The 25,673-nt window shown below is 50.0% G+C and overlaps 1 protein-coding gene across 2 annotated transcripts in view; it reads left to right on the forward strand.

Annotated features, from left to right (window-relative positions):
- PAPPA2 (pappalysin 2) overlaps positions 1–25,673 on the forward strand; it is a 184,525-nt gene that overhangs the window by 40,339 nt on the left and 118,513 nt on the right. For both annotated transcript variants that reach the window (XM_039483154.1, XM_039483153.1), the window contains exon 3: positions 11,233–11,378. In XM_039483154.1, coding sequence (XP_039339088.1) covers positions 11,233–11,378 — 146 coding nt within the window. The remainder of the gene's footprint in view (positions 1–11,232; positions 11,379–25,673) is intronic.

The following is a 25,673-nucleotide window of genomic DNA, read 5'->3' on the forward strand; positions in this document are numbered from 1 at the left end:
AGCATCAAAGTCTGCAAAATATACCGTGAAAAGCAAAGCAAAGGTTTTATTTGAAGGTGATGTGTGTTTCTTGCCAGTGAGGGCCTTCCGAGCTGAACATCTGTCTGTGGTTTGTGCGGGTATGTGTGTACACACAGGGCTGCTTATCATGTGCAAGGGTGCAGCTTGGAACAAACTACCCTAGAGGCATGATGCTAATCAGACCCAGACGGCTCCTTCTCCTACTCCCTCAGACAGCTGTGTGCACTGCTGGAAGCTCCCAGCTGTAAATGCATCTGGATTTTCTGCTCTTGCTCTCAGATAGCCAGAACGACTCCCTGGCTGGCAGCAAATAGAAATGCTTCATCTGCACTTGCTTATATTTCTATTTCTTAAAAGCATGTCGACAGGCTCCCATCCTGTGCCCAGAGCAGTATTGCCTAATGATCTGCTCCCCAGCTCAGGCAGGTGGATACCCATGTGTAAATCTAAAAGGGATCTCTATAGTTTTCCAGAGTCAGATCCAAACCCTCCTCTTTCCAGGCATAATCCAGCCTCTAACTATTGGGGGTCAGGAGGGAACCTTCCCTGGGGGGCAGATTATCCAATCGCCTCTAACCTCAGGGTTCTTCCTCTGGATCAGCTGGTGCTTTGCACAGTCAGAGACAGGACACAGGATGAGATACGCCCCTGCTCTGATCCATTCTGGCACTTCCTATCTTCCTATCTCAAGGCTCAAGCCATTCCCTCCTCATCCATTGCCCAAAGGGAAAAGGTGGGCTTCACATGTCCATAAGGATCAGGGGCCAGCAGCCATAGGACCTTCAGGTAGAATGCTCTGCCAGCACCCCTGCTTAGTCACTCAGCCACCTGTGTTGCTCAGGGCACTGGCTCAGTCCAGTTGATGGTGAAGGGGCCGCCAATGGTAAATCACTCTTTCTCCAGGGAAATATGTTGATGGGTTTTTCTCTTTGTCAACTTGGCGGAACTCGGTGCTTATGAAAGTGATGGATGGGTAGCACTGGCTAGAGCCAGGGATTCAACCCATGCTGCTCTCACAGTGCATCTCAATCCATACTCACAGTTCACCTACTGTTCCTATCCTGGCTCCCATGCACTGCCAGTCCACCTGATCTGCAACCCCGTGGCCATTCCAGTGCTGCATAGCCACAAGGCTCTCCCTGTGCACCTCTGTCCTCACTCACAGCACCCCTCGCTATTGCAGTGCTGGGTCCCACATACAACTCTGCCAATGCACTTCAGTCCTGACCTGCTGCCCCACAGCTCTCCCCAGGCTGAATATGTTCACAGCTTTGCCAGTGCACCTCAGCCCATGGCACGCCCACCTGCTGTTCCAGTTCAGAAGCCAGATTTCCCTCCTGCAGGGTACAAATAACTCCCGTTAACGTAAACAGGAATTCCCCATGCTAGGGGAAACAACTGGGGCCTTGGGCCCCTCGTGTATCTGCACTGCATCTCTGTTTCCCTGCCCCCCTTCGCACAGTGCTTCTTCTCGAATATGAAATGACGTCTTTGACTCCATACTGGCAGCAACAGCTGCTTTCTAGGTCCCCCCTCAACTGGCAGTGTCTGTCCCTAAGAGATGTGTCATCAGGTCCATGTGGCTATGTGATGCTCTTATCCCATGTGCACACCCCCGCATTTAAGCTCTTGGGCCCTAGTCCAAGCCCATAAAAGCTTGTGGGGGGTGGTTCCTATTGAGGGCAGTGGACGTTGGTCAGGAACTTTGTGCCTCTCTAGATCCTGAGAGAATGTCTGGCTATCCTTCAAGCATCCCTGATCCTCTCAGGCATGCTTTATCCTTCCCATGCGACCAGACTCTCTCCCCAGCTTAGCGGCAGCGCTTTGGGTGTGACAACATTGTGCTCTTGCCATGACGCGTCCATGGACGTGGATGGCACCTTGACAGGTGCTGCCCTGGAGACAGCTGTTAATCTGAAGTCTCCAGGCTGAGTTGGATGTGAGACCCTCTCACTTGACCAGCAAAGGAGAACCTCAGCAAAACAAACTAACCCTGGTCACAACACTGCGATGCCTCAGGCTGGTCTGGCATGATGACCAAGGGATCTCAGGGATGCTCTGTACTATGAGATCACACTATCACTGTAAGGATTGGTGGGAGCCTCATGCCAGGGACCAGTGCTGAGCAGGAGCTCATGCACCTTAGACACCGCTCTCTTCTACCTTTGGATGTAGCTTCAGAGAGACTAGGCTGCTCTTGGCTGCATTCACCCTTGGCACACTGCAAATGCTCTGCTGAAATGCCTGCCTAATCGCAAGCACCGCGGGCAGCCCAGCACCAGCTGCTGGGAAGCCCTTCCTGGAGACACCACTTCCGTCAGCAGGGACCGGGGAATGGAGAGCCTCCCCGGTTGGCAGGGGCTGGAGAGAGGACTTTCCCTGCCGAATGGGAGCTTGGTGAGGGACATAAAAAGACAACCAGAGTCTCAGATGACTTCAGCAGCCTGGACGCTTAGCTTGGAGTTGGCTGGCTCAAGTATTTCCCAGTGTCTGTGGAGGGTACTTGCAGAGCTTGCTCCCAGCCCCACATCTTCACTGGCCTGTCGGTGGGGAAGGAGCTCCTATTTTTGAACGGCAATGGAATTCCTGTGGAGTTACACACTGCATCCTTAGCAATACCCAAAGAATTCAGCATGATTTATGTTACAGCATGGGATATGTGCTGGCTTCAAAAACTACGCATGGGCTGGGGTGAAAAGATAGTTTCCCATCTGATATCTGGAACGAGGAGAAGACTTAATGAGACCTAGAAATATGCAAATACGCTGCTCTGGATGCCAGGGACTGCAGTGAAAGCTCACCCTGGGAGGCTGTTTTGTGCCCATGCCATTGACAGGGTCCTGAATCTTCCCATCATATTGTTTATTAGTTAAGCCTACTTATTACCTCCTCCCTCCCAGAAAAGGGCTTCTGTAATGCTGACAGACCCCAGTCGTCAGCGGGCGGGATTCAACCTGTGACATCTGGAGCTTAGTTCATGAGTCTCTCCCACATGAGCTAAAAGCCAACTGGCTGTTTGCTAAGGCTGTAGAGCAGACTCATTTTATCTCTCTCTAAGTGGTCTCGGTGCCACTAGATGGGACAGAACACCACACCCAGGAGGTGTGTGGGTTACACTTGCATTACAGATGCACCTTCCAGCTCCTGGAAAGCAGATTGTGAAGAACTTCAAAAAGATCTCACAAAACTAAGTGATTGGGCAACAAAATGGCAAATGAAATTTAATGTAGATAAATGTAAAGTAATGCACATTGGAAAAAATAACCCCAACTATACATACAATATGATGGGGGCTAATTTAGCTACAACGAGTCAGGAAAAAGATCTTGGCGTCATCGTGGATAGTTCTCTGAAGATGTCCACGCAGTGTGCAGAGGCGGTCAAAAAAGCAAACAGGATGTTAGGAATCATTAAAAAGGGGATAGAGAATAAGACTGAGAATATATTATTGCCCTTATATAAATCCATGGTACGCCCACATCTCGAATACTGTGTACAGATGTGGTCTCCTCACCTCAAAAAAGATATTCTAGCACTAGAAAAGGTTCAGAAAAGGGCAACTAAAATGATTAGGGGTTTGGAGAGGGTCCCATACGAGGAAAGATTAAAGAGGCTAGGACTCTTCAGCTTGGAAAAGAGGAGACTACGGGGGGGATATGATAGAGGTATATAAAATCATGAGTGATGTTGAGAAAGTGGATTACGAAAAGTTATTTACTTATTCCCGTAATACAAGAACTAGGGGTCACCAAATGAAATTAATAGGCAGCAGTTTTAAAACAAATAAAAGGAAGTTCTTCTTCACGCAGCACACAGTCAACTTGTGGAACTCCTTACCTGAGGAGGTTGTGAAGGCTAGGACTATAACAATGTTTAAAAGGGAACTGGGTAAATTCATGGTGGCTAAGTCCATAAATGGCTATTAGCCAGGATGGGTAAAGAATGGTGTCCCTAGCCTCTGTTCGGCAGAGGATGGAGATGGATGGCAGGAGAGAGATGACTTGATCATTGCCTGTTAGGTTTACTCCCTCTGGGGCACCTGGCATTGGCCACTGTCGGTAGACAGATACTGGGCTAGATGGACCTTTGGTCTGACCTGGTACGGCCATTCTTATGTTCTTATGTTCCTAGAGCCTGCACTGACCAAACACAGCACCACCCCCCTTCCCTTCTCCTGGCTACACACAAACAATGCTCCTTCGCCTGTGGTGGAGAAGCCTAAGCTGATGAAAGCAGCAGCAGCCCTGCCCTTACAGGCTGTGGTGTTAACTTCCCCATAGAGCCACATGCTCCAGTGCATGGCACAGAGCAAGCAGAGTGACACCTCCACTCCAGCAGGCTGTGAGGGTATTGCAGCTACAAAGGTGCAGAGCTGAATGCATGGCACAACACAATGAAAGTGGCACCTCTACCCTTGTAGGCTGCGGTGCCTTGTGCATGGCATAGCGTGAGGAAATGTGCACCTGTGGTGTGGGAGGATGTTTCCTTTGCAAGACCACTACAGTCATATATGTTTTCTACCCCTGCTTACTAAATTCTCCTCTAGTTGATTTCATCAGGGTTGCACTGGGATAACCCAGGGGAGAGTTTGGCTGATGCTCACCAGTAGCCTGCATACTTGGATGAAGAAACACTTGTTTTGCTTCATTTGGAAAACCCAATTGCTCTTCCTTTTTCTCCTTCAGCCTGTGTTTTGTTCCTCATTGTTTTTGTACTCCTTACTCCTGGATGTCAACTCACACCAGCCTGCCGGCCGTGTGTGTCATCCAATTTGGAATCCTCCCATTTGGGGGAGCTGGGAAGTTATTTGGGGAATGGGGGAGGGTTGTAGCTTAACCAGTGTGTGGAGGCAGAGGGAGGTGGGAGGCTGATCCCCCATCCCTCAGGAGAAAATAACGGAACTGCCGAGGACGAGGGCTAGCATAACTTTGGCAGCTGAGCCAACGACAGGCGGAGACGCCAGTTGCATGCTCATAGGGGAATTGAGGGAAATCAGAGAATTGTCCATTCCGGAAATGTTTTGGTCTCTCTAGCATCTTTGGGGAGATTGGCGGGAAGATCTGTGTACTTACGCTGCTGCTGTGGGAGAAATCAGGGACCGTTCCTCTCTCTAGCCCATCACTCACCCCCTAACATGGCCCTGAACTTCACAAGTCTCTCGAGGGAGGAAATTATAGTTCCTCACAATTAAGGGTAGAAAAAAAATGTTGCTGGTGTCAGGGGACCAGCAGGCGACGGCCAAAAAAACATCATGTCTCCAGAAGAGAGGCGTCAGGAATATCCCTCTGAACACTACTGACGTCAGCCCCCGGAATCTGGATGGCTCGGGAGGGCTTGGGGCTGTTTTTCCAAGATATCACAGGTCAAGAAGCAATGTTATTTTTAAAACCTGGGTCCCCCGAGCAGCCCATGTGCATGAGGGAGCTTTTCTCCTACCTCCATTCCTGTTATGTTTGTGCTTCTGTTCCTTCTGAGTCATGCCACAGAAATGTCCTCCAGGTTTATTTATGGGCTCAAGAAGGGATTTTCTTCCCCCCCCAACCCCATGTGCTCTGTGTGTTTTTTGGTTGGTTGGTTTGTTTTTGTCTCCTTCCTCTTAAGCATCAGAGGTGGCTACTGCTAGAGATGGGACGCTGGCCGGGGTCAGCTGGTGCTCTGAGGTGGCACCGACCGTTCTATCTCTTGGGTCCTTGGCTGGCTGGTTCTTGCTCCCATGCCCAGGTTTAACTGATCACCATCTGTGAGGTCAGGAAGGAATTTCCCCCAGGTCAGATCGGCAATGAGCTTGTGGGGGTGGGGTTCACCTTCCTCTGCAGCCGGAGGTACGGGACATTTGTCGGGTTCATGTGGGTACATCTCACCTATTCAATTGGCTGACATCGCAGGGGCCTCAGGCATTGGTGCATCTTGGTCCCTTCTGTTCGCAGCCTGTGTCACATAATAGTGTAGTCTCCAGAGGGTTTCAATACTTGGTCTAGTTGTTTGGTGGTGTTTAGTGTGCGGGGTGCTGTTGATGGCCTGCATTATGCAGGAGGTCAGGTGGGATGATTTGGGGGTCCCCTTTCCTGATCGCTCCTGCCCTGGTGATGAGATGGTGTCATCATGGCACATGTTGGGGATGGCCTGGCAACTTACATGGCAGGGGAAGTGTTTTCTGGGAATGCTGCTTGTGATGAGAAGTGGGGGAACTTGGTAAGAAATGGGGTCCTCTCAGCCCCACCCTGGAGCACAACCACTGGCTCCAGCGAAGGTTTCCCAAAGTGACTAGTGATTTAGGGGGTGACTCTGTTTTTGGGGCACCTGAGACACCGTCAAGGGGCTTGATTCTCAGAGGAAACAGACTCAGCGCTTTGTGAAAACAGGCACCTGGAGGTGGTCTCAGTTCGGGTACCCAAAAATGGAGATGCCTGATATCGCTAGTCGATACTGAAAATTTGGGCCATTTCAGAATCCAGTTCAAAATATCCTCTTTGGTTTTCCCGTGCCCCATGGGCCTGCTTTTAGCCTGCTTCAGGGGCCTTGTTTCTCTCTTCCAATCCATTTCTGCTCCCGCATTCTGCCAGCCACAGCCTCCTCTCTGTCTCTCCCTCCTCCCCTGGGGGGGCAGGGTGAGCTTTCACTGCAGTCCCTGCATCCAGAGCAGCGTATTTGCATATTTCTAGGTCTCATTAAGTCTTCTCCCCATTCCAGATATCAGATGGGAAAGTATCTATCTTTTTACAGATCCAGACTAACACGGCTACCCCTCTGATACTATCTTTTCACCCCAGCCCATGGGTCGTTTTTTGGTCTCTCTGCCGTCACTGAATGCTGTAGCTTCTGTGAAAGCCGGGTATATAAAGTACAGTTGCATTTTTTGTTTGCCTGCATGAATGGGTGGGGGCAGGGAAGGGGAGTTCCCTTGGTATCTAGCCCCCAGTAGGGAGAAGTGGCTGAATTCCCCTCACAATATCTCCCTACCATATAACTTACAAGCTGCCAATTGCTACAGAAAGATCATGATAGCTGATAAATGAGGCCTTTTTTACCATTAATTATTTTATCAGCATTGTGCTGTATATTTATTCTCTAAAATGCTACATTCCCATCGTGGTGTGTTTTTCTCCCAGAAATCTGTTGCTTCAGGTCACTCAGGGCCTGATCCAAAGACTTTCTAGTCAATGGGACTCTTTCCACTGGCTTCAGTGGGTCGTGGATCAGACACTGTGTCCTTTGAGTGGACACAGAAAATATGTCCTTCTTTGCTGGGGCTGGCTATCACCATATTGCGGTGGCTAATGGGGTTCACGAATGCATTAGCAGTGAGAGCTTTGTGGCGGGACAACGATTCACTGGCACGGCGCCTCCTGCTGGTTGTCTGGGGAATTAGCTCTTCCAGCCCGGAGTGCCCTCTGCAGGCCTGTGTCTTGCCTGCTGCTGGCCCTGGTGCCCTTCACCCAGGGGTTCTGCCCACCACAGTACCCCCTCACTCTGGGTCTCCCCTCCCAGGGGAACCCCCAACCCCCTATCCCCACCTTGCCTCAGTGGCTACTGCAAGTCATCATCTAGCCCTCGCTCACTGGGGCAGATGGCTGTCTATAAACTACTCATCAGCAGCAAGGGGGGTTGGACTAGCTGCCTCTGCCTATTCCTGGGCTGCCCCTCTGCAGCCCTAGTACCCTTTTGTGGGCCCTTAGCTTGGCCTGCAGCCTGGGGCTTTGCTAGGCTGGAGCTCCCCAGCTCCCTCTGCCCTTCCCCAGCACTGCTGCACCCTAGGCACCCTCCTCAGCTTCCCCGGCAGCCAGGTCCTTCTCTCTCAATGAAGCTAGAGAGAGTGTCTCTCAGCCCTGGTCTACACTATGAGTTTAGGTTCAATTTAGCAGTGTTAGATTGATTTAACCCTGCACCGGCCAAACGACGAAGCCATTTTTGTCTACTTAAAGGGCTCTTAAAATCGATTTCTGTACTCCTCCCCGACGAGGGGATTAGTGCTGAAATCGACCCTGCTGGGTCAAATTTGGAGTAGTATGGATGCAATTCAATGGTTTTGGCCTCCGGGAGCTTTCCCAGAGTGCTCCATTGTGACTGCTCTGGAAAGCACTCTCAACTCAGATGCACTGGCCAGGTAGACAGGAAAAGCCCCGCAAACTTTTGAATTTCATTTCCTGTTTGGCCAGCATAGCGAGCTGATCAGCACAGGTGACTGTGCAGAGCTCATCAGCACAGGTGACCACAGGAGTCCCAGAATCGCAAAAGAGCTCCAGCGTGGTCCAAACGGGAGGTACTGCATCTGATCGATGGATGGGGAGATGAATCCGTGCTATCCAAACTCCGTTCCAAAAGACAAAATGCTGGAATATTTGAAAAAATCTCCAAGGGCATGAAGGACAGAGGTTATAACAGGGACCCGCAGCAGTGCCACGTGAAGCCTACTAAAGAACCAGAGAGGCAAATAGCCACTCAGGGTCAAAGCCCCAGACATGCTGCTTCTATGATGCATGCCATTGTAGGGGGTGCCCCTACAACTACCCCACCCTGTGCTTCCCTCCTCCCCCACCCCTCCCGGGCTACCTTGGCAGTGATCCCCCCATTTGTGTGACGAATTAATAAAGAATGCCTGAATTTGAAACAACAATGGCTTTATTGCCTCTGCAAGCAGTGATCAAATAGGGGAGGGGAGGGCGGTTGGCTTACAGGGAAGTAGAGTGAACCAAGGTGGTGGGTTTTCATCAAGGAGAAACAAACAGAACTTTCACACCATAGCCTGGCCAGTCCTGAAACTGGTTTTCAAAGCTTCTCTGATGCACTGTGTGCCCTGCTGTGCTCTTCTAACCGCCCTGGTGTCTGGCTGCACATAATCAGCAGCCAGGCAATTTGCCTCAACCTCCCATCCCGCCATAAACATTTCCCACTTACTCTCACAGATATTGTGGAGCACACAGCAAGCAGTAATAACGATGGGAATATTGGTTTCACTGAGGTCTAACCGAGTCAATAAACTGCCCCAGCGAGCTTTTAAATGTCCAAAGGCACATTCTACCACCATGATGAACTGCTCCTTACTACTGTCCAGGCTTCATGACCCATGGGAGCAAGGGGTAGGCTGGGGTAGGTGGACCGCGCAGTGCTGCCGACTGGGAGAGCAACCTGAGGCAGAAGCCTCCAGCTAACATGATATTCCAGGCAGGACTGAATCTCCATTAGATGAAACTTAAAGAAGAGAATGACCTGGAGTCATTCCCATTTTTGTCTAGGTGCCCCTGACCAACCTAACCGAGGTCAGCCAGGAGCACCCTCGACGACAGCTAGCAGTCGTATTGTACCGTCTGCCATCTGCAAGGCAAGGCAAGGGGATGCTGCTGTGTAGCACTGCAGTACCGCGTCTGCCAGCAGCACCCAGGAGACATATGGTAACAGTGAGCTGAGCGGGCTCTATGCTTGCCGTGATATGTCGTCTGCACAGGTAACCCAGGAAAAAAGGCGAGAAATTATTTTTTGCCATTGCTTTCATGGTGGGAGGGAGAGAGGGGGGCCTGACGACATGTACCCAGACCTACCCGTGACAATGTTTTTGCCCCATCAGGTATTGGGAGCTCAACCCAGAATTCCAATGGACGGCGGAGACTGCGGGAGCTGTGGGATAGCTACCACAGTGCAATGCTCCAAAAGTCGCCACTCACCTCGGTACTGTGGACGCACACTGCCGACTTAATGCGCTTAGTGGGGACGCACACAATCAACTGTATCAAATCGATTTCTAAAAAATCAACTTTTATTAAATCGACCTAATTTCATAGTGTAGACATACCCTCAGTCTCTGGCCCTCATCCCTCTTATAGGGCCAGCTGTGGCCTGACTGTGGCGTGGACCCCACCAGTGGCTGCTTCCCCCAATCGGCCTAGCTTTTCCCCTGCCCCAGCCCTGTCCCAGGGCTGTTTTAAGCCCTTCAGGGCAGGAGCGGGGTGACCACCCCGCTACAAGCTTTAATACATGATGATAATGACTCCCTTGGACTGATGGCTAGCTTTGCTCAGACACCCGCCCAACAGCAGCTGGAAGAGGGAGCCACTCAAGTGGCATTGGCAGGTGCCTCACGGAGTCTGCGAGGGTAGCCACGCCCTGGATGCCAGGAGCTGCATCCCAGAGTAGGATGGAGGAACAGAGAGGAGGCTGCTGCTAGCAGAATGCAGGAGCAGAAAGGGATTGGATTCTGAAATGGCCAAAACTTTCAGAAATGACACATGATTTCAGGCACCTCCATTTTTGGCTGCCCAAACTCTGAGCCCCTTGAGGTGTCTTGGCATGTCTGTATGTGCATATCTCTTGGTCTGATTGATTCTTCTCCTCACTTCAGATATCAGATGGGAACGTATTGTTTCACCATGGCCCACACTTAGTTCTTCGCTCCGTATGCCATCACTGAATGCTGCAAAGTGGAGGCAGGAGTCCGGTTGGAGCAGGGCAGGGCAGAGATCCAGGTACAGAGCTGGGAGGGGAGCAGGGAAGGGTCAGCACTGAAAGAAGGTGGGTGAAGTATGAATGGAGGAACAGAGAGAGAGCAAGGATCTGACTTCAGATCTGTTTCAGGGAAAGCTTGGCCCCTTGAGAAACCTGGGGGTGTCTCACTGAAACCAATACAGTTATAAGCACCTTTTTCTCCTTTTGGGCAAACACCCTTTCTCTCCCTGGAGTTCCCCCTTCTCTCTTTCCTAGAGCAAGTCCCCTTCTCTTTCCCGACAGTGCGGGTGGTCTCTTCCTTTCCTCTCTCTCCCTGGAGTCACCCATTTATCTCTCCTCCCATTTCCTCTCCTCATTGTTCTCTCCTTCCCCCTTTTCTCTCTTCTTGGCGGTCCCCCGGATTCCTGCTGCCCCAGGACAGGTACCTTCTCTAAGAGCAGAATTCCCTCTTAACTAGGGAGAGACTATAAATAGCAAGAATTATTTATATTTGTTTGGCTGCATCTCTGCCCAAGCCCTGTAACTAACATATGACTCAGCATTAAGGTAACGAAGTAACAGTCTGGTTGGACGTCTCCCTAAAACTGGCCAAGCCTTCCCAGACTTTCCCAGAATGCACTGGATCTCAAAGGATGGATTCTCTGGGGCTGCTTCTGCTCTGGTTGTTCCCAGGCCTCTCCCAGGGCCCTGTCCTACACCAGTTCAGCACAATCCTACTCTTTCCTGCTGCACAGAGATATCTGCTGACTTTTCTCCCATTCCCTGTCACTGCAGGGCGTACATGAGCGTGAAGGAGCTGAAGGAGGCACTGCAGCTGAACAGCACACACTTCCTCAATGTCTACTTTGCCAGCTCGGTGCGGGAGGAGCTGGCCGGTGCCGCCACCTGGCCATGGGATAAAGAGGCCCTCAGCCACCTGGGTAAGCCAGTCCCCTTATGTGACTCCCATGTGTCAGCTTCTCCCTCTGTGGCTGGTGCACAGGGGGCAGCTGCCTGCTACGACTCTCATAGGGCATGGGGAGGCAGGTGGGGCCAGCAATCTAATCCAAAGCCCAATGGAGTCAGTGGCAAGACTCCAATTGACTTGAGTGGGCTCTGGATCAGACCCTATGGCCTTCAGCATATGCAGTAGAGGCCTGTGCTTTGGAGCTAGGAGTCCTGCATTCATCCCAACTAGGGGCTGTTATACTTGAGACGGCCAGCCCCTGGAGGTGGGGACGGAGCACAGGAAGAGCGCTTCCTTAGGACAGGTGCTCCTCTCCAGGGGAGCTGTGATTGGGGGTTCATATGGAAAGGAGCAAAGGAATCTTAACGTCAGGCCTGACTGTGGCCACACCAAGAGAGTCGGCGCGGACGTGCCAGAGAGGTTCAGAGTAAGAAGGTAAGTGATGTGGATCCATCCAAATTCACTGCCATGAGCCCCAAGAGAAGCTTTGGAGAGAGGTTCAGAAAAGTTCCTTTTTCTCATTTTGAGAGCAGAGGGGCTACAATTCTGGCTGGTGCGGGGGTGGGATGGGGGAGGGGAGGTAGGCAGGGCTGCCCTGTGGGCTGTGCAGCTTCCGAGGGAGGTGCTTGTTCTCTCCCCACCATAGCATGCTTCTGTCTAGCCCTGCAGAGCCAGAACTCCCCCGCTGGGGTAGCACACAAAGAGAGGCAGCAGGGGCTGCAGTAGTAGCAACACTGAGTTCACAGATTAGCTGTGTGTACAATTCGCAGGCTTCCTTTTGTGATTTCAAGAGAACTAAAAAAGAGATGTGAACACTTCCAGAGCAGGCTCCTCCGGGCAAACATCAGTGCAGATGCCAGATCTAGTCACTTTTTTAGATCCTGATCCAACACCCAGCAAAGTCAATGGAAAGATTCCCACTGCCTTCAGTAGGCTTGAGAACAGGCCCCTAAATCAGCTCCAATAAAAGGTGTGAGCAGGAGGTGCTCCCCTAATGGGGCACAGACAGCTGCTGTTCAAACAGAACTGATGTGGTTCATGTTTCCTTCTCTTCTGCATGTCTTTTTCTTTTTCTTCTATTTCCCTCTTTTCTTCCCCTCCCTCCCCTCCCTCTCTCCGCTCTCAGACATTTCTGGCAGAGCCCTTTACTCTTTGCAGTCAAAACATCTTACTGAGCAACACTTAAATAACTGGAAGCAATTGCTCCCAGCACCTGCATGCCAGACCTTGACCTTCTGCTTTCATAGCGTGGGATGTTCAAACCTTCAAATTCTAAACAGCCACTGGAGCGCTGTTTTAAAGTTATTATTACCAGTTTCCTTTCTTCAGTGTGCTGAATGCTCATGGTGCCGTGGATTTTGGGGCTGGCTTCTCAGCTGCAGAGTGCTCCACTCGCTTGTTGAGCAAGGCAGATCTCCGTGGAATCCATTCCTTTGGCTACCAAGAATCATTTTCAAGGCTCAGCCACTTGTGACTGACAGTTATTTTCCTACAACCAGCTCCTCAGTCATACTCCTTCTCTTCAACCCCCTCTGACTGTCCATGTGTGTCCCCTATCCCCTCCCTTCATCACCAGGCCTTTCCCGGCTCCTTTCCAGTGCATACCTCTGATTCTGTGTTCACTAAGAGGCGTGCAGAAGTCAGCGGGGTAGTCTGATGTCTCAAAACCTTGCATTTACCTCTGGGATCATCCAGCCTGAAATCGTAAGCAGAGCGAGGCACCTGCTGCAACATTTGAGTCAAGTGCTTCAACTAAAGGTGGTGGGATGGGGTGGGGGTTAGCTTGGCATTAGAGCCAAAGCTGGGAAGTTTGAATCTGGATCTCAACTTTGCCAAAAGTCAGGCATGGATTGAAGGCTTTGGTTTAAGCCCAGTCTCTTGTGAAGGAGGGTGACAGCTTTGCATTCAATCAATAGGTGTTTCCACCACAGACAACACTTCACACATTGTAGCATGTCTTCTCAGTTCAGAAGAGGCCTAGGAACAAGCAGATAGTTCATTTGGACTTCAAAAAACAAAGCGTTTGACAAAGATCCAGATCCACAAAGGTGCCTAATGCCCATTGGTTTTAATGGGAGTTAGGCACCTAAATACCTTGAGAAGGATCAAAGTCCCTCACATGAGGCTATTAAAGAAAATAAATAAACATGAAAGTGAGAGACAAAGTATTGTAATGGATCAGAAGCTGGTTAAGAGATACCAGAGGTGTAGCCGTGTTAGTCTGTATCCATAAAAACAATGAGGACACATTAAAGACTAACAGATTTATTTGGGCATAAGCTTTCATGGGTTAAAAAAAACACTTCTCCATGTTTCTGAAGAAGTGGGTTTTTTTACCCACAAAAGCTTATGCCCAAATAAATCTGTTAGCCTTTAAGGTGTGTGATGGAACAAGGCCGGATGGCTACAGGAAAGTACTGAGGAGCAGGTATGTTAGCTCCAGGCTAAGCAAATCCCTAGTACCATGGGAACCAAAATGGCAGTTGCTCCAGGCTAATCAAGGCACCTGGGACCAATTAAGAACTTTCTAGAAGGCACCAGAGAGAGCTACATTGATTGGAGCACCTGCAGCCAATCAGGACAGGCTAATCAAGGCACCTGGTATAAAAAGGGGAGCTCACTCCAGTCTAGAGAGGAGGAGCCAGAGGAAAGAAGTGTGCATGAGGAGCTGGGAGCAAGAGACACAAGGAACTAAGAACTGAGAGGGGGTACTACTGGAGGATTGAGGAAAACACCATACAATCAAGCAGCATCAGACACCAGGAGGATCCTGTGGTGAGGATAAGAAAGGTGTGTGAAGGAGGCTATGAGGAAGTAGCCCAGGGAGCTGTAGCGGTCAAGCAGCGGTTACAAGTAGCACTATAGAGACTGCTGCAATTCACAGGGCCCTGGGCTGGAACCCGGAGTAGAGGGCGGGCCCGGGTTCCCCCCTAGCCCTGCTACTCCTAATCAGACATAGGAGTAGTTGATCCAGACTATGGGTTTCATCCAAGGGGAAAACCACTGAGGGGAAGAAATCCGCCAATAAGCGCAGGACCTACTAGAGGAGAGGAGGAACTTTGCCACAGGTGCTACTGGACTCCTCGTTGGTTAAGAGAGAGATAACTGAGTAGGGATAAATGGTCAACTTTTAACATGGCAGAAGAGTGATTGTGTGGGATGACCGAAAGTTCTGGTGATATTTTATATATTTACTAATATTCTAGAAAAGGGGTAAGCAATGAAGGGTCAAAATTTGCAGATGACACAAAATTATATAACTCAGTCAAGAGTGGAGAAGACTGTGCATCTTCAGAGGGACGTAACCAAGACAGTTGAATGGATCACATTACAGCAGATGAAATTCACTTCTGACAAGTGCATGGTACTGCACATTGGAAGGGATACACTGAACTACTCAGACATTCCACTCAGGAAGAAGCCCACAACTCAATAAAAACCTCTGCCCAATGCACAGCAGTGACTGAAACCACAAACAAAAAGTTGGGCTGAATATAAGTGATGAGATAGAGAACAATGCCAGTTTATCCTTTAGTGAGAAGCTCTCACCTGGAATATTATTGTGTTTAGTTCTGATCATACTGGGGGCACTGGGACCAATATCACCCTTCAGAGTCTGTCCACTTTGCCAGGCAGTTGCCACCTACTTCCCCTTGGAGGGAACCACTGACAGGAGGAGTACTAGGCTCTGGTTAGAGTGGTTACACCAGAACTAGCTAGACTACCATTGTCATCGCTGGATGAAATGGTGACTTTGACATACCCTTCCCCCCAGATGACTTCAAGCAGTTCCAAGACCACCTGTGCCATCTCAAATGAACTTCAGTTCCCACTAGAGGAAATCCAGGACTCCCAACACAAGCTCTTGGACATCCTCCACACCTCAGGACCTATGACAATAGCCCTCCCTGCCAATGAGGCCATACTGGAACTGGCTAGGACAATGTGACACACCCCCATCACCTGTGCTCCTACCCCCAAAGGGGCAGAGAGACACTATTAGGTGCCAGCTAAGGGCTCAGAATGTTTATGCTTGCAACCCAGCTCCCAGTTCGCTGGTAGTTCAGGTTGCTTCAGAAAGGTCAACGTAGCGACATCTTGGATCTATACCCAAAGATAAAGAAGGGGAATGCTTAGACCTGCTAGGAGGAAGGTTTTCTCGTCCTCTAGTTTACAGTTCAGGATAGCTAATTATCAAACACTATTGACTAAATATGATTTCCTGAACTATGCTAAATTTGATGAATTTGCCAGCAGCCTCTCACAGCAGGTTTATACTCATTTCCAAGCTCTCGCTGAGGAAGCTAAATTAATAGCCAGAACTGCCCTCCAATCTGCAGTCAACATGGACAATACTTCCTCTAGAGCCATGGCTATGGCCATTGTTATGAGAAGAGAGTCCTGGTTTCATACCTCAGGGTTCCCCAGGGAGGTCCAGAACACCATCGAGGACCTCCCCTTCAATGAATCTCACCTCTTCAATCAGATGATGAATGAGTTCCTACACACCCTAAAGGACTCTAAGGCTACCCTTTGATCGCTGGGCATCTACACACCTGCCTGTAGGAGAAAGGTTCATCACAAGTCAACTACACCGTGGTATAGTTCTCAACACTATTACCATCAGAGACCCTACAAACTACCATGCAAAAAGCAAAAGGTTCAAAGGTCCTGCTTCCCCACTGGGCTTGACATCTCAATCCCAACCTCTGACCAGAAGATATTTTTGACATGAGCTTGAGAGCTGCGAACCACTGAGCCTAACACCTCTTGACCCCATTATTCCATTCAGTGGTCATCTAGCACTTTTTCGACACCTGGAGTCCAATAACAATGGACAAATGGATGCTGAATGTCATCCCTATGGCTATATAATCACGTTTGTAATGCTACCTCCTCCTTTGGGGACCACTCTCACCAGTATCCTCACTCAATAGGTGAGCTTCTTACTGAAGCAAGGAGCAATAGATAGTGTTCCTCCACAGTATCAAGGAACAGGTTTTTACTCAACCAACTTTCTAATACCCGAGAAGAAGGGCGGGTGGAGACCAATCCGGGACCTCCATCACCTCAATCGCTTCATTTGCAAACTCAAATTTCACATGGTCATGTTGGTAGCAATAATTCCATCGTTAGAAAAGGGCATGTGATTCATGCCTCTTGATATGAAGGATACTTACTTTTATGTCAATATTCCTCCTGCCCACAGATGTTTTCTCAGATTTATGGTGGCATCTGACCATTTCCAATACAGAGTACTACCCTTCAGGATAGCTACCATCCCTAGAGTCTTTACCAAGGTATTTTCAATGGTGGCAGCTCACATCAGACGTTATGGCTTCATTGTTTTTCCGTACCTCAAAGACTGGCTCCTCACTTGTAGATCCTGCAAAAAGGCTTACACATTGACCTCTATAATGCTCCACCGCCTCTCCTCACTGGGAGTCAGTGTAAACATCAAAGAGTCTGTTCTCACCCCTACACAGTCTTTGGACTTCATTGGGGCAACTTTGAACACTCTCACCACAAGGGTGTACTTGCCCACAGACAAGTTGTAGACTATGAACGAGACCATAGCTCGCATCACAAGCAAACCTCGGGTAACGGCCAAGGCATGTCTGGCTCTACTCAACCACATGGGCTTCTGCACTTAGGTCACTCTGTTCACAAGACTCCATCTTCATTGTCTTCAAGCATGACTACAGTTGGTATACTCACCAAGCCGTCATTCAGTGAACCTTCTGTTCATGGTTCCCGCCAAGGTACTATCTTCCTTCCTACGTTGGACAAATCCTTCCCACGTATGCATGGGAGTCCACTTTATCCCCTCTTCTCCGGACAAAACTATAATTTCCAATGTGTCCCTAATAGACTGGGGAGCCCATATGGACAACCGCATGACACAGGGAATGTGGACATCTCAAGAGTCCAGAATGCATATTGATGTCCTGAAACTTTGAGCATTATGAAAGGCATGCAATCCTTCCATTCTTCCATTCATCCACTGTCACCATGTCCTGATAATGTCAAACAACACTACAACCATATTCTACATCAACAAGCAAAGGGGAGGAAAGTCTGCCTCCCTGTGCGCAGAAGCAGTCAGCTTCTGCAACCGGTGCATCAGATCACCCTATCTGCAGCCTACCTTGTGCTTGCAGACTCCCTCCAGTAGATGCTTTGGGATCAACAATGAGTGAGAACTCCACGACAGGGTGCTACATAACTTTTCACGCAATGGGAAATCCCAACCAGAGATCTGTTCACTTCTCAAACCAACAGCAAGTGTGCCACATATTGCTCCAGAGGAGCTCTAGGTTATCACTCCCAGGGCAATGCTCTCCTTCTCTCCTGGTCAGACCAGCTCAGCTATGCTACCACTCTTGTCACGGGTGCTGCACAAGATCCAACAAGACAAGGTGACTGTCATTCTCATCACCCCATTCTGGCCCAAACAGTTTGGTTCCCCAGCCTCTTGCACACATGTTGTCTCACCTGCCGATTTCCATCCTGACCTTTCCAGAGCCCAATCCATGACTGCTTCACCTCAGGGCATGGTATTTGGATGGGCATCATCCCTAGAACGTCCATGCTCCTCAGCCATGCAGGATATCCTTTCTGTTAGCAGAAAGGACTCTACTAGAAAATGTTACCTGGCTAAATGGAAACGCTTCTGCACTTGGACACAGCTAAGAGGCGTTATGTTAGAAGCCACAGACATTCCCTTCATTTTAGACTATAACCTGTCTTCAAAGACATCGGGTCTCTCCCTCAGCTCCCTGCGAGTCCACCTAGCAGCGAACAGTGCATTCCGTCCTCCTACTGTGGGACCAGTTCTTGTTCTCTCATCACTAACAAGTCTCCCCCTTTGAGCCTTTAGCTACTTGCTCCATGGCCCTTCTCTCCATGAAGGTCGCCTTCCTTGTAGCCATCGCTTCAGCAAAAAGGGTTGGTGAACTTGGAACAAGAGCGGCAGACCCTCCATTCACTGTGTTCCACAAAGATAAAGTTTACTTACATTTATATCCCAAAGTAGTTTAGGAGATTCACAGTAATCAATCCATTCACTTACTTATATTCTTCCCGAAACCACACGCATCTGTGGAACGTAGACTCCACTCCCTCGATGTGCGACAAGCTTTGGCCTTTTCCCTACAGAGAACAAGACCAATCAGGAAGTCCCCAAGATGGTTTATCGCGATAGCAGAGAAAGTCAGGGGGCACGGTGCCTTCTCCCAGAGAATTTCTAAATGGCCACCCAGCTGCATTCTACTTGACTATCAGCTCTCGAACGTCCCGCTCCCTACAGGGATACAAACTCACTCCACTAGAGGGCAAGCAACGACCAGGTTGTCTCTTCACAATGTAAACCCCCTAGACATCTGTAAATGTCACATGGAGTTCCATCCACACATTTTCAAAACATTACGCCCTGGTGCAGGACTCAACTGCTGATGCCTCCTTTGGAATGGCAGTGCTCTGCTCAACCCTACCGTCCTCATCCTCACACCCTCATCTTGCTTAGGTACTGCTTGTCAGTCACCCACAGTGGAATACAATAGGGACCATCACTCAAAGAAGAAGAGGAGGTTACTTACCTGTAACTGGAAGTTCTTTGAGATGCATGATCCCTCTCTGTATTCCACTACCCACTCTCCTTCCCCTCTGCTTTGGATCTCCTCTTGATTCATGGCAGAGAAGGAACTGAAGAGTTGGTTGGTCTGCCCCACCCTTTTTCACCTCCGTCAAAAGGACAAGGTGAGCCAGGGCACATGCATGGACCAGTAGACGCCGTTTTCAAAATTCTTTGACTCCAGGTGCATAGTACGCATGGCTAATGCACAGTGGAATACAATAGGGACCACCCATCTCGAAGAACCTCCAGTTACAAATAAGTTACCTCCTTTTAGTCCAGGACATCGCTACAGGGCAGAGTAAACTTGTTTGAGTGCCTTAGCGTAGCATGTTTCCTATAAATGTAAACTTAACTTTGAATTTCCTGGGTTTATAATGTTTGGTTTTGGGATAATTACAGCATCCCATAATTTCTTTTTCCTTTATTTATTTTTTTACTCTCAAGTTACTGTTAGTTACTTTCAACTGTACATCCATCCAGAAGGCAACAAATTTAAAACTAATGAAAATAAATACTTTTTATATTTACATAATTAACCATTGGAACTCACAGCCACAAGCTATAGAGGCCGAAAGCTAATCACAGAATGATTCAAGAGGGAGTGAGAGGTTTCTGTGGCTAGTAAGGCTATCCACAGTTATTCAGCCTGCCTGCCTCAGGACAGAAGCCAGTTGATTAAGGCCCTAGGATTTGGAAAAAGTTTCCTTTTGAGCATGTTAGTGCAGTAATGATCCATTCTGGAGCCTTGACATCTGTCTCTAAACCAGGCCTGGGTGAGGAAGAAGTGTTACATGGGTGGCACTCCACTGGCTGAGAGTAGTAAAGTCCCTGGGTCTATAAGTTCTAGGGAGAGTAGAGAAGGAGCAGCTGGTTCCCTCCCTCCGCCTCCTGCTGTGGGTTTTGTCTGGATCTTTGCTCTGGCCCCTCTCGCCCCCTCACCCAATCTGAGAGCAGCCCCTTTCCTCCAAATGCAGAGTGCTTAGCTCCAGAGCCCGGGGGTGGGCACAAGGAAAGTGGCAGAAGACTCCCCACCACCTGCCAGCAGCCTGCAGACCTTGTCCCCCTCACACCTCAAGGCCCCGGACCAGCCCAAACCCCAGCACCATCTCCATCCCCTGGCCAGCCCCCACCTCAGCTGTGCCACCCTCTCCCTATCATCCCCAACCCCCAGCTCAGCTGTACCGCCCTCGCCCAGCACTCCCAGTCCCCACCCTACCAGCCCATCCCCCACCCCAGCTGTACCATCTTCCCTCAGCATCCTCAGTCCCCATCCCACCAGCCCATCCCCCACTCCAGCTGTACCATCTTCCCTCAGCACCCCCAGTCCAACTCCCACCCTAGCTGTACCATTGCCCCCATCATTCCTCACCCCACCAGCTCATCCCCCACCTCAGCTGTACCATCTTCCCTCGGCATCCCCCGTCCAACTCCTCCTGTCTGAACCACTCCCCATCATACCTCACCCCACCATCCCATCTCCAACCCCAGCTGTACCACCCTTGCCCAGCACCCTCAATCCACAACTCACTAGCCCACCCCCCAACCCTGCCTGGTGCTCCAAGCCCCCACCCCACTAGCCCATCCACTACCCTAGCTGAACCACCCTCCCCCGGCATCCCCAGCCGCCACCCCAGCATCCCTGGCTCAATGCCCCCCCCCCCAAACTGCCTGCCTACTGTTTGGATATGTGCCATACAAAATGGCCAAAACCCGCGTCTCATGACCCAATTCCCACAATCCTTTGCACTTTGATTGGGTGGGTTGCAGTTTGATTTTTTTGACCATCGTGCGAGTCACAGACCGGTGACGGTTGGGAACCAGAGCTCTACAGCATCTGTCACTGATCACGGTGAGAGGCAGGAGACTGGCCTTGGGCTGGAGACCTCTGAGGGAAGCCCAGGTGCTGCAGAAGTGGTGTTGGTGACTCAGGTCTGTCTTCCCTTGGAGTCAGTGCAGCAAAGCTCCAGCACGGTGCTTGGAGACACTGGCCTCCTGGAGGTGCGAATTGTTGGATGCTACGTAACAACGGAGTCCTGGAGCACTGGGGACCTCCTTGTGCTTTTCCCCAGGAGTCAGGATGTGAGTGAGCATCTGTGGCAAACCCCAACTCGATGGGTTATGCTCTTCCCTGAAATCCCATCTGCAGTCTCCAGGTGGAGGTTATTCTTCATGCCCCCTCCCTTCCCAAATACAGGGCCATTTTGTTTCTCTGGGATTCTGGCTGGAGACAGCAGGCTCTCCTTTCCCTCTCTTCCTCCCAGGATGGGGAGTTGGGTCCAGGGAGACAAAAGGAGGGAGAAAAGGGACTCCCAACTGGGCAGACCTCGGTGAGTTCCCTGGCTCAGCACTGGTAACTGGCTGGCCTGATATCAGGGCACAGGGCCTGTGGGAGGTCACTAGTCCACCCAGATTAGCATACGGGCTACTGTCGATGCAAAGGCCTTTGTTACAGTTATTGACTGGACACCTCTAGCTTGCTGAGCAATCTTGAGGCTCAGACCTTAGTGAGTTTATTGTCTCAGCACCCATAGCTAGCAGGTCTGGTCTCCCAGGACAGGCTGCCATAGGTCACTGGCTCAGCTTCTCCAGCTTGCTGGGGTAATTTTGAGGCACAGCATTGTGGAACGTCTCTGATTTCCCCATCTCTAGCTTGCTGGGCTTATGTCAAGGCACAGGCCTGGGGGAAATCATTGGAACAACACCTCTATCTTGCTAATCTGACGTGAAAGCACAGGCCTCTGGGACATCACTGGCACCTCTATCTTTTGGGGCTTCTGTGTGAGGCCCCTGGCTTGCTGGGATGATGCAAAGGCACAAGACTCTGGGAGATTAGGGTTAGCTCGCTCATCTCATGTCAAAGGCTCTTGTGAGCTCACTCGCTGGGCACCTCTAGCCTGCAGGCCTGATATGAGGATTTCATTTAAAGCCCGTTGAAATCTCTGCCAACAGGACTGCATAAGATGGAGGTGAAGGAGGGGTGAAGGGAGAGACAGCAGTGAAAGGAGGGAGTGGGAGGAAGGCAAGGGGGGGAGTGGTTCTGCTGCAGTAGATGTCTGTCCTTCCAGCAGCAGCAGATTTTGAACCACTTTCTCCCACTTTCAGGGGCACGGCATTGGGAGACCCCACCCGGGTCCCAAACAGTCAGCATGCTGGAATTTATCTCACCAAGGGGAAGGAGGGAAGGTGGGGAGAGTTCTGGAAATAGTGCAGCATTCTCCCTCTATTTTAGCTCCATCCATCCATCCATTAGCTTTAACAAAAATTGGCTTTCCTTTTGCTGGTGGTGGGGAGCTCAGGCCTGGGGTCTTGGCAAACGATCTCTGCAGCAACTCTCTCTCCTTATGAGAATAATTCTTTATTCCTCTCCCGAAGAAGGGGTTTCAGATTTCAGCTCAAAGGTGGGAATATTAGATTACAGGGCCTCTGGTGCCCTGAGCAATCAGACCCGAAGGGATCGGTTTGTCATTCCTCGCGGTTAGCGCCATGGGATCAGTGCAGGGCTTTCATTTTTTTCTGAGCATTGTTTTCTTTCTGCACGTGCGTCCCACCCCCACCTCTTCCAGCTCTCAGGCAGGGAGCCTCCCGCCTCGCTCAGACTGGAGTTTGGCTGGAGAGAGGCTTTTTTCTCTTGCGCTTTTGTTTGGAATGAAATGCAAAGAAGCTTTGTGTTGGTTTACTCCATCGGCCGAGCACCCTCTCTTACCCACCCCCAGCATGTGAAAGCAGGTCTTTTCTCTGGGCAGCTCCCCGGACATCTCTGGGACACAGAGAGTGGTGGAAGCTGCATGCGGGGTGCAATTGGATCAGAAAATGGGAGGAAGGGGTCAAATGGTGTAACTTGCATCAAACTGGTGCACAGCAAGGCTCCAATTCATACCTGGGTCAGTGCAAAGTACACCGGAGCTATTGAGCTTTCAGGGCCATGTCTCTCTCTAGTCCACTTTTACAAGATACCTGCAGGGCTAACAAGAAATGCATCGTTCCAGCCCCCTCGCTGGCCCACCCGCAGCATGCCCTCTCTGCTGGAGGCTCTGGCAGGGAAGAGAGGTGCAGAGGCAGCGGGACATGGGGGGGGGGGGTGTTTTCTGCTTTGGGAGTATTGACCATGGGGGCCATGCAGTCACTTTGTGGCCCCTTTTCACCAACACAAAGGAGCTGCAGGGTAACTGTGAATTCAGCTGCTGGCGTGCAAAACAAGTGTAATTTACACACCAGTGGGCACACTGGGGGAAACAGTAGAAAAAACAGCTGCCAGGAGCGATGGAGCTGCAGAACCGTGCCAAGCCTGCACAGTGCTTTGAATGTGCCAAGTGCTGCATGGGGGCTGTCGCTTGGTTACTGATGATTGTTATTTTTTGAATTCTCTCGTGGGGCCGCACCCTGCTCTCTATTGCATTTGTGTCAGTTCCGAGCCGCTCCGGCAAGTCATTCTGAATTCAGGCTGGCGGAGCAGAGAGCAAATTCTAACCCTCTAAACCAAATCCTGCACTTCCTAAGCCACCCTCTTGCACCCCTGTTGGAAGGCCACTGGCGGATAGCTCAGTCAGTTGCCTGCACTGGTGCCCTGCAGTCCCCTCCTGTGACCTGCCTGGGGTCTCCTGAGGGCTGTAATACTTTGGTCTGATTCTAGTTGCTGGGCTTGGTGTGGGGCTGGCTGGCTGGAGTTGCTGGCCTGTGAGATACAGGCGGTCTGACTGGATGATCTAGTGGCCCTCTCTGGCATTAAACTCTACGACTCTAAGGACTGCTTAGGGGATAAATGGGGCAGAATCTAGCCCTGTGCATCTGGTTCCAGTCACACATCGGGCATAGCTCCACTGAAGTAGTTAGAGTCTCCTGGGTGTAAATCCAGACACACTGAGGTCAGAGTCATGCCCTCCCTCAGAAGGAATGCCTGCACTTCCTAGGGCGGAGGCAAACACAAGCAGCACTGGTACTGCAGCTGGCAAACTAGTGTTGCAATAGCACAGGCAGAACCAGGAGGTAGAGTAGCAGATTGGTCCATCAACAATAGAGTTAAAGCTTGCCCCAGGGTATGTCTGCCCTGTAATCATGGGGTGGAACTGGAGCACGTGTAGGCATATCCAAGTGTAGCTAGCTCGGGTTCTGGAGTAGTGAGGCCACGGAGGCATGGGGTTCAGTGTGGGCTAGCCCTGGGAATAATTACCCAGCATTCCTGGGAGGCTTGTACTGCCTGTGCTGATGGGCAGGCTGCTACCGCTTCACCGCTATCAGTAGCTAAGCTAGCTAGAGTAAAGCTGTCTCCAGTCTGCCTACAGGCTCTGCAGTCACACCTTCCATGCAGTATGGATGGACACTCAGACAGCATTGCTGGCCCTAAGAATGTGTTTGGGTTTTGGCTTTTCCCTCTCTTTTTTTTTTTTCTTTACCCCTTTTCCAGTAGTAAAATGAAAAAAATGGAAACAAGGAAAAATGGAAACAAGGGGCGGAGGGAGGAAAAACTTCTTTAGTTTTGTACATATTTTAGTTGAAAACCTGGAAAATGTCAAAAGAAACCAAGGTTTCAGAGTAGCAGCCGTGTTAGTCTGTATCCGCAAAAAGAACAGGAGTACTTGTGGCACCTTAGAGACTAACAAATTTATTTGAGCATAAGCTTTTGGGGGCTAAAACCCACTTCATCGGATGCATAGACTGGAACATACAGCAAGAAGATATTTATACATACAGAGAACATGAAAAGGTGGAAGTAGCCATGCCAACTGTAAGAGTCCAATCAATTTAGATGAGCGATCATCAGCAGGAGAAAAAAAAACCAAAAACCTTTGAAGTGATAATCGGGATGATCCATAGAAGGTGTGAGGAGAACTTAACATGAGGAAATAGATTCAATTAGTGTAATGACCCAACCATTCCCAGTCTCTGTTTAAACCTAAGTTAATTGTATCTAATTTGCATATTAATTCAAGTTCAGCAGTCTCTCTTTGGAGTCTGTTTTTGAAGTTTTTTTGTTGCAAAATCGCCACCTTCAAGTCTGTCACTGAGTGGTTAGAGAGATTGAAGTGTTCTCCCACTGGTTTTTGAATGTTATGATTCCTGATGTCAGATTTGTGTCCATTTATTCTTTTGCATAGAGACTGTCCAGTTTGGCCAATGTACATGGCAGAGGGGCATTGCTGGCATATGATGGCATATATTACGTTGGTAGATGTGCAGGTGAACGAGCCTCTGATAGTGTGGCTGATGTGATTAGGTCCTATGATGGTGTCACTTGAATAGATATGTGGACAGAGTTGGCATTGGGCTTTGTTGCAAGGATAGGTTCCTGGGTTAGTGTTTATGTTGTATGGTGTGCGGTTGCTGGTGAGTATTTGCTTCAGGTTGAGAGGCTGTCTGTAAGAAACCAAGATTTTCTGCAAAAGTTTTCACTGGGGCCAGGGAGGCAGTTTTCCATTCCCAGTGGGAAATTTGGAACCAGTGCTAGTACAGCCCTGGAACTGCAAGAGGAGAGAGGGTGCTGAGGGTCAGGGTTGCCGTGCGTTGGAACAGGGCCTGGGGAATGCTCACATGCTTGTGCTATGCTTAGCTCAGACCAGTGCTGTTAGCCCTGTGATTTTTGTAAGCATTAAACCCACATATAGTTTTAAGAAAGAAGCAAACACCTTCGTCAAAGCA

This window comes from Mauremys reevesii, linkage group 8, assembly GCF_016161935.1.
Source record: "Mauremys reevesii isolate NIE-2019 linkage group 8, ASM1616193v1, whole genome shotgun sequence".
Taxonomy (NCBI): Eukaryota; Metazoa; Chordata; order Testudines; family Geoemydidae; genus Mauremys; species Mauremys reevesii.